The sequence below is a fragment of the Natrix helvetica genome (genome assembly GCF_964273705.1).
Source record: "Natrix helvetica genome assembly, chromosome: 14".
Taxonomy (NCBI): Eukaryota; Metazoa; Chordata; class Lepidosauria; order Squamata; family Natricidae; genus Natrix; species Natrix helvetica.
Window position 1 is genome coordinate 13,624,610 of NC_138564.1, and position 9,572 is coordinate 13,634,181.

The 9,572-nt window shown below is 44.7% G+C and overlaps 1 protein-coding gene across 1 annotated transcript; it reads left to right on the plus strand.

Annotated features, from left to right (window-relative positions):
* Window positions 1-9: 9 nt before the first annotated feature.
* ALDH2 (aldehyde dehydrogenase 2 family member) lies at window positions 10-8,825 on the plus strand. The gene is made up of 13 exons (XM_081966578.1): window positions 10-174; window positions 1,159-1,263; window positions 2,256-2,396; window positions 2,510-2,589; window positions 4,134-4,245; window positions 4,679-4,807; window positions 4,971-5,084; window positions 5,611-5,713; window positions 6,173-6,357; window positions 6,710-6,874; window positions 7,074-7,231; window positions 7,550-7,664; window positions 8,435-8,825. Exons 1-13 carry the CDS (start codon window positions 46-48, stop codon window positions 8,465-8,467), a joined length of 1,569 nt encoding a protein of 522 aa, XP_081822704.1. The 5' UTR covers window positions 10-45; the 3' UTR covers window positions 8,468-8,825.
* The last annotated feature ends 747 nt before the right edge of the window (window positions 8,826-9,572 follow it).

Below are 9,572 nucleotides of genomic sequence, written 5' to 3' on the forward strand. Positions count from 1 at the left end.
AAAGACAGCGGCGGAGGGCCTCCCTCCCTCCCTCCGCCCGAGAAAATGCTGCGCCTGGCCCTGCGGAACTCTGCCCGGCTGCGACCCGGGCCGCTGCGCCTCCTGGCCTGCCAGCCCCTCTCCAGCGCCGCCGTGCCCGCGCCCAACCCGCAGCCCGACATCGCCTACAACAAGGTGAGGGGGCTCCGGGGGCCCCGGCCCGGCCTTCCCGCAGGGGGAACTGCGCGCAACCAGCAGGGCAAGAAGAGGCGCGAGCATGTGCAGAGCGCTCCGATTCGCCCTCTGCCCCGCCCCACTGGCGATTGGAAGGCAGGAGGGGGCGTGGGGGGGGGACATCCCCGCACGCCTCCGCCTGCACCTACGGAGTCGGTCTCAGGAATGTGGGGCGGGGGCGGCTCTGAGGGTCAACCGGCCTCGCCCCCCCCTCTGAAAAGGCGAACTAGGCAGCGCTCAGAAGCCTGGCTGGTGGGCGGGGGTCCTCCTCAGTGGCGGGGACCCCCTGCGGGCGCTTGCTTTGAGCGACAGCTTCCTAATCGCAGGGGGCTCGGCCTGCATCCGCTGCCAACTTCACCTGCCGCCCAAGTGGGCACAGTCGGGGATGCCGCAAAACCATCCAGGATTAAGTGGGGCGCGCAGAACTGGTGCAGACAGACCTCCGTCTTAGCCTATTGCAAAATAGGCGCTGGACAAGCCAGAGTCATCTCTGACCTGCGCAACTCCTGGTGTCTTTCCTGTGAAAGTCTAGTGAGCTTTCTCTCCCTGGTTCCCTCCTTCGGTTCATTATTGCCCTTAGTCATAACCGAAGCCACAGACTGGTATTCTGAGACCTCTCAATTGCCAGATTAATTTCCCCTACATTTGCCCCCTGGGAAGGCCTGGTAGTGAGTCAGAGTAGAGTATCCACTCTCTGACCTAGGTTCACTCTGAAAAACACTTCTCACCTTTCCCAATGACTGCAAGCCATGGCCAATTGGAGAGAACTGCTGGAGATCATGAATTCAAAGGTGTGCTGATGTGGAGGTTTTGCATTTACGGACTGTGAAAGCCAAGTGGCTCCCATGTATGGTTTGCTGCCCATTGTTCCAAGACAATGGCTGAACGTAGGGGGTTAGGATTCCTCTCTTAAACCTGACGGTTCCTTGTTCTTCTGAATTGCAGATTTTCATTAACAACGAATGGCAGGATGCGGTCAGCAAGAAAACCTTCCCCACCATCAACCCCTCCACGGGGGAGGTCATCTGCCAGGTGGCAGAGGGTGACAAGGTACAATGTATGGTACACAAGAGAACTCCTCGGTGCCATCTGCAGATTTCCTTTTTGAAAGCTTAAGCTGGCGGTTGCCCTTTCCTCCCCTGGTTCAAAATTGGTTGCAAGCCTGACAGGCATCACCTATCAAAAGCTGCAGAGAGACCCTCAAGGCCACCCATTTCTCCAGGGCTTTGAGTTCTCTGGAAGAAGGTGACGTAGTTTTTAAGAAAGCGTCCAGGCTGTGTCCGAGGGTCTCTTGCGACATACAGCGTGCCTGCTTTGCTCTTGCCAAAGGACTGTAAAGCAATCCATCCTCCTCCCATTGCTTTAGGCAGCTTGCCTGAAGCCTGGTAAACATTCCTCAGTCCAGCCAGGCAGCAGGCTTTGCAGGGCCACAGGTCTCTTTCCACTGTTTCGCAAGCGACAGTGTGGGAAGCTGAGGCACCAATAACTTCACTCGCCAGCGGGAATGACACAGCAGAAATTGCCCAGTATCTCAGAAGCAATTGTGGGCAGAGGCTTGGAAGGGGGAGGGGGAGGAACAACTCCTTCGTGGAGATTAGAATATGGAAGAGTGGGAAAGTGCAGCCGTTGTTGCGTAGAAAATAATTAACCAGGTTGATATTTAAGTGCCCGGACTCCACCGGCCAGCTGTAAGGTTGGACTGGGTATTCAGTACGGGCAATATATAGTAACTTTGCAAATGCAGACAAGCAATCGACAAAAGTTGGCCCAGATTGAAACATCTCTTTCATTTGAGGATCAGAGGGTTTGGGGCAGCATTGGTCTGATTAGACCAGGCGTTGCTGGCTGGGGAATTCTGGGCATTGAAGTCCACAAGTCTTAAAAGTTGTCAAGGTTGGAGCGCCCTGGATTAGACAGTTCTGGCTTTGTTCTGCAGCTTGACCCTCTGACCTGCTAACAATGCAGCTGTCCTCACTGTCATTTTTCTCGCAACCTCACGAAGGACGGTCTACTCATGCTAGCCTCCCCCGGTTCCTTTCCAGGCCGATGTGGACAAGGCTGTGAAGGCAGCCAGAGATGCCTTCAAGTTTGGGTCTCCTTGGAGAAGGATGGATGCTTCCCAAAGGGGCAAATTGCTGAACCGGCTGGCTGACCTGATTGAAAGAGACCGGACCTATTTGGCAGTACGTATGGGGCAGCTGGGGAGAGGAGTCGCTTTTGTGCAGGGCTCTGCTCTCTTCTCAGAATCCCACTGCAGAACCTGGCTGATCAATGCTGGCTTCCTATTCCTTCCCAGGCTCTGGAAACATTGGACAATGGAAAGCCATATGCCATCTCCTACCTGGTAGACTTAGATATGGTTGTCAAGCAACTCCGGTAAGAATGAATATAAACAGATTCTCAACTTGCCAAGCCCAATTTAGGATGGCTTTTTTTGCAGAGTTGTTGTTTTGCAGGGAAAGTCATTTTAGTGAAATACAAACATTCTGCTGTTATTTTCTGGCAGTTAATAATACAAGATTTTCCCCCCACTCAAGTAAACCTGAAATGTAAACTGGAAGGAAAGAAACTTCCTTTCTAGAACTGGAACCAGGGAAACAAATCACATGATTGGTTCAGCCAAGTGCAGAAATCCCTCAGCCTATTTGAAATTAGTATCTGAAAGGATTAAAATAAAAGTTGAAGGATTTCCTCAACGTTTGGTAGAGGGCAACTGTTCTCTTCCCATTTCAAAAGCTGAGCATAAACAAGCATTAAGCAGGAATTGGATAAACTGTATCAAATAATATTTATGGGACATTGGAATATTGCAACACTTTTAGATATTTGCTTGCATAATAATCACTGCAATGACCCTTCTTCCCCCACTGCTTTTTTACATATTTACCATATTTTTCACAGTATAAGACGCACCCTTTTCCCTCAAAAGAATTATGAAAATCTGGGTGCGTCTTATACATCGAATACAGCATTTTTTGCCTTCCAAAGCCTTCACCAAAATGGCCGTGCATAGCTTGTAGGCTTTCAGAGAGCTCCTGGGGGCTGGGGAGGACAGAAATCAATTTTGCCCCTCCCCCAGCCCTCAGGAGCACTCTGTAAACCTCCATAAGGCTAAGCATGCAATTTTCGGGCCATTTTTTGCTCGTTTTTGCTCCCCCCTGCACCGCGGAGCACTCTGCAAACCCCACAAAGGCTATTCATGCCTTTTTTAAAAAAAACACGCCCATTTCCCCAAAAACGGGCCATTTTTGGGAGGTTTGCAGAGTGCAAAAACTTTTTCCCCCTTTGGGAAAGCTCTTTAGTTAGAGTGATTGATGAGAATTAGATTGATCAAGTGCTGTGTCAGCAGAAACAAAGTCTTAGGTGCTGCAGATTGTCAGCAATTTCCTTCTCCAGCACATGGATAATATACCTGGAAACATCTACCTACCTATCTACTGTATTTCTCTCTTTCTTTCTCTCTCTCCCTCTCTCTCTCTACCTACCTACGTACCTACCTACTCTCTCTCTCCCTACCTACTGTATTTCTCTCTATTTCTCTCTCCCCCTTTATCTATCTACCTACCTAACTACTCTCTCTCGCTCCCTACCTACCTACTGTATTTCTCTCTTTTTCTCTCTCTCTATCCCACTTTCTAGGTAGCTACTTTTTTAAAAAAAAAATGCCTCTTCAAAACCTTGGTGCGTCTTATACTCCGAAAAATACGATATGTTCTCCTGGGAATTAGAACCGAAATAGGTTGGATGATGAGTATTGAATTTATAAACTTCAATTGCAAATCAAACAAAATCACAACTGGCTTGTATCTTGACTTCCAATCCTGTTTCAGGAGTGAATTTTCACCAATAATTTCTGCAAATTTGTGTTGGAACCTCTGTGGTTCCATGAACACCTGTAATATTTGATGGCTTTGCTCCAGGTACTATGCAGGTTGGGCTGACAAATTGCATGGGAAAACCATTCCCCTGGACGGAGACTTTTTCACTTACACAAGACATGAGCCTGTGGGCGTTTGTGGACAGATCATTCCGGTAAGTCAAGCTATCCGCAGCAGATCACAGGGCCCCTCTCTGCTATGAGGGTGGGAATGGGGAGGTTTTAATGTGATCATTGGATGGAATAGAAGTAAAGACAACGTGTGGTTAGTATTGTCCTCTTCTCTGACCTATAGAAGTCTTGTTTAAGTAATCCAGATTTTTAAAAGGATCCCGAGCTAATGTTTGTTTTCCTAATACCTCTCCCAAATACGTTGGCTTCCATTTCCATTGCTCAGTGCCATTATCTGATCTCCCATTGACTGCTGTGTTCCTTTTGGGATTGTGGTCTGACAGATCTCCTGATTGTTGGGAAGAGAAGGGAAGACCAGATCTGTTGAAAAACGAATAGTGCAACCCAACACAATCTTATCAAGGAAGGCAACTGACTTAAGAATGTTGAGTATCTACACCTTTCTTTGCCTTGTAGTGGAACTTCCCATTGCTGATGCAGGCGTGGAAGCTTGGTCCCGCTCTGGCCACAGGGAACGTGGTGGTGATGAAACTGGCTGAACAAACCCCCTTGACTGGCTTGTACGTGGCCAGCCTGATCAAAGAGGTGAGAGACGGGCTCCTGCGCTCATCTGCTTTCCCCGCTTGGACTGTGGGGGACACATTTCTAACTGTCACTGATGCCTCCATGTTATGTACTTGCTCAGGTGACCTACCCATAAATCTTGATCTGTCCACTTAGGAAATGGTCTTCTCTCGTGTCTTAACAGGCTGGATTCCCACCAGGCGTGGTGAACATTATTCCTGGTTATGGAGCTACAGCTGGGGCTGCAATTTCTTCTCACATGGAAGTGGATAAAGTTGCATTCACTGGTTCTACCTCGGTGAGGAACTAAATACTTATAGCCTCTCTTTCTCTTTCAGCATTTGGGGCTGAAATTAACAGGATAAATCAGATTAATAAGCCTTTGCAGGGATTCTCAAAGTGGGTTTTTGGTTGTCCAGATCGAGGAATCATCCATGGCGTCGAACGGGCACAGAAATGCTTGGTCTACCTTGGTCCAATATAGAAAGGCCTTCAGATTACATCTTTTGCTACTTCTAAGGGTTTTAGGAATGACCTCGATTCCCTTAACCAGCCATTAAATGCCAGTCTTAAAAAAGGATGGAGTGATGTCTTGTTGCTTTGGGAAACGAGCCAATTCCCTTGCTGGTCTTTCCCTTAGATATAGCTTCTTCTGCAGAATTATAGGGGAGGAGTTGAATTAAAAGGCAATTGAAATGTAGAAGTAAGAGACAGATTAAAAATGATGGAACTGTTAAATACGATGACACAAAGATTGTCCCCAGATGACACACTGTAAGATTAATATACTGACAGACAGAAACATCTTGATCTTAATTGTACAGGTTGGGCACCTGATTCAGAAGGCTGCAGCAGAGAGCAATATGAAGAGAGTGACGCTTGAGCTTGGTGGGAAGAGCCCAAACATCATCATGTCCGATGCTGAAAGTAAGACCTCCTCCTTCCTGGGGGCAGATAGGAGGTGGAGTTGCATCTGGAGGGGAATTAGCAGCTGCACACTCAGCCCACCTCTTCACTGAAATGCAGGTCGTGTACCCCGCCAGTGAGGATGACAATATCCTGGTCCATTTACCCAGTTTAGAAAGGACATTTATTAAGGCATTTCAGGTCGGCCTTCTTCAGCCTTGATCAACTTTCCTCAGTCCTGGCTGTGTTGGACTGATGAGGAAAATAGGAGTTGATAACATGCTGAGATCTGAAACCAGTCCAGATAAAGGCTGGTCTGCTGAGGCAAGAAGTTAATTAGTATCTCATTTTCAGAAGGAAGAGAAATTAAACCCATTGATTACGGTTGCTCCTCTCACTGCAGTAGGACTTTCCGTCTTGTTCCAAATGGCCTCACCTGGATGCTTTCTATTATCCCCCCCCCACACGTTTTTTTTTTAGTGGACTGGGCTGTAGAGCAATCTCATTCTGCGTTGTTCTTCAATCAAGGCCAGTGCTGTTGCGCTGGATCTCGGACCTTTGTCCAAGAAGACGTATATCATGAGTTTGTGGAGAGGAGTGTGGAGAGAGCCAAGTCCAGGATAGTTGGGAACCCATTTGACTTCCAAACTGAACAGGGGCCTCAGGTAGGAACAAAACAATTCCAGTCTGCCACCATCCGCTCTTTCTGGAGCTTCTTTAAAATAATATCTCGGATTATAGAAAAATGGAGCCATTGTTCTGGAGAGGGGAAAAATCCTCTCAAACACTGTACGTTACACAAAACAATCTCTTCATTAACTTAAAATGTTAAGCTTTCTGTCCTTGTGGGTTAAAAAACAAAGTTAAAACTCACAGATAGAAATTATAATTATTTCCCCAGGGTTACTTCAGCATATTAAATGCTTGGTGAATTTTTGTTCATACAAGCGGATTTGCTCCTTTATGGTAACAGCATCTAGACGGAACTGATGTGCTGACTTTTTGTTGTTCCTTAAGGTGGATGAAGCACAGTATAAGAAGATCCTTGGATACATTGACAGTGGAAAAAAGGAAGGAGCCAAATTACTTTGTGGTGGGAGTCCCGCAGCAGATAAGGGCTACTTTATCCAGCCAACCATCTTTGGAGATGTGCAGGACAACATGAAAATAGCCAAAGAGGAAGTAAGAATCATGCCAAAGTACATTTCTAATTTATGCCATTGTGTTTCTATTGATTCACATTACGTAACCAGGTTGCTGAATTCCAGACCTCTTTCTTAAATATGTGCCCTTATATGTAAGGCTAGGCAGCACTATTAATATTGGAGAGATTCCTGTTATATAAATACATATTAATCTTGCAGATGTTTTTCTTTTACAGATTTTTGGGCCTGTTATGCAGATCTTGAAATTCAAAACCATTGAGGAAGTCATCCAGAGAGCAAATGAAACCAAATATGGGCTGGCAGCTGCTGTTTTCACAAAGGATATTGATAAAGCAAACTATATTTCTCAGGGCTTGCGAGCTGGAACTGTTTGGTAAGCCCTAAACATAAGAATGGAACTTGGAAGTAAAAAGCAGAGGCTCAGTTGTCCATGCTGCAGTCCCCAACACATTGGAAGTATTTAAAAAAATATTCTTTTGGTCACCCTTCCCCCCCCCCCTTTTAAAATGAATAAAAACTGGAAGCTTGTATTCAAGAGTTCCCACATCACCAAGGAGTACTTGCCCTCCATTGTCAATGTATGCATTCAGTGCAGCTTTAAGTTTGCAGTTCTAATGTTACATTTGTTAAATCTTTGTATAACAAAGGAAATGCAATCAATAACATTTCTAATGCAAAGTTTCTTTTGCAGGATCAATTGCTACAACGTGTTTGGGGCACAGACTCCATTCGGAGGGTTCAAAGAATCTGGCCAAGGGCGTGAGGGCGGAGAATATGGCCTGAACCCATACATGGAAGTAAAAACAGTAAGTATTGTCACTGCTCCTTCCTTTGAACTAACATCTTCAGATCCTGTTTGGTCAAATACCAGGGAGCATTTATTTTAACCTTGATCCTAATCAGTGACCATTGGTGCTTTACAGAGTTCAGATAGAATGAGAACCCAGCGTCCTCCTATCTTGCAACCCAAGTAACAGAACGTCTTGCCTTGTTACTTAAATAATAATGTGTTTATTTCCTTTTCCTTCCCGAGGATGGCAACTTTCAGTTAGCTCCCATATAGTTTACCAGATAGATGTCAACAATTCTAACCCAATTTAATGGATAGTATTTTTTGAACAGTAAGAACATTAAACCAAGCTTGTACGGCTTATTTGCCCTTACAATACAAGGCTGGTTGATTGTTATGACTACGATTGAGCCCAAAATTTACGTTGCAAACAAGATAGAAGTGAATTTTGCCCCATTTTACACCTTTCTTGCCACAGTTAAGTGAATCATTATCCTTAATAATACAGTTGTTAAGTGAATCTTGCTTGTCAGGTTGCAAAAGGGGATCACATAACCCTGGGACGCTGCAACTGTCATAAATTAGAGTCAGTTACCAAGTGATGGAATTTTGATCACATGACCATAGGGATGCTGCAAGCTCCCCACAGTTGTTAAGTGTGAAAAACGGTCATAAGCCACATTTTTCAATGTTGCTATAACTTTGAACAGTCACTAAATGAACTGTTGTAAGTCGGTAACTACCTGTAGGTTAGATTTCATGTTTTTCACTCTCTCTTCTTGCTAGGTCACCATCAAAGTCCCACAAAAGAATTCTTGAAGAAGAAATACCTGAAACCATCTATTTCACCCCATGCTTGGTAGCAAAACTTAAGGGGGAATTGAAGAATTCTACGTTAGGAAAGAAAATCTGGCTCCTATAAGTGTCTCACAGACTGTACATGTAACCAATGATTAAGAAGTCTTTATGTCTGCTTAAACCATCCTTGGTTCTTTTTCCCAAGGCCAAACACGTGTAATAAGAGCAAAAAAAAAAATGAATATTCTTCACTCCAATGTAACCTGAAGAGAAAAATCTACAGAAGCAGGCTACTTTTGAGTATCGAATGTTGTAAGACACCTCTTCATATATTCCTTTTTTTTTACTTTTTCTAATACATACAAGATTTGATGCTTAACCCGTCTTTGTATGGCATCGGTCGGGAGCCGTTTTGGATAGTGAGATGGGAGGCATATAAATTGAAGGAATAAACGCATTTGCTTCACGAGGTGAGGGCTCCGGATGGCCAAGGACCAGGATTTGGGGAAGAGGGGGGGGGGGGATGTGGATCCCTAACTGTCCATTTTTTTGGGCTGGTTGTGTAGCCACAAAATCTCAAATGAAATTCACAGGGAGACTCCTTTAGAAAATGTTTCCCAACCTTTTAAGATGTCTGGATTTCAGCTCCCACAATCCCCAGCCTGCTATGAATTCTGGGAAGGGGAAGGCCAAACCTCTTGAACTCCACAAGGTTTGGAGAAGCTGCCCCGTGCCCTGATTTACCTAAATCGAGTTTTAATCGTTTTGCTTCCTCGGATGATGCTTGTTAAAAAATAAATAAACCGGTTGCACAAGAGCAGGGATACAACACAACATATATAACATAACTATAGTATATGTTTATATTTTAATTAATATTGATACCCTGTATTACATAACATAACCCAGCATCAAAGTCTTAAGGGCCAGAGTGAAATTCTCACCCACTCCCCTCAGAAACTGGCAGGTTTTTTTTTAAAAAAAGATAGGATTTTAATATATATATATATATATATATATATATATATATAAATTTATATATTTATATATTTATATATATATATATATATTTATTTATATTTATATATACGCACACACACGCATATATATAAATTATCACAGAATT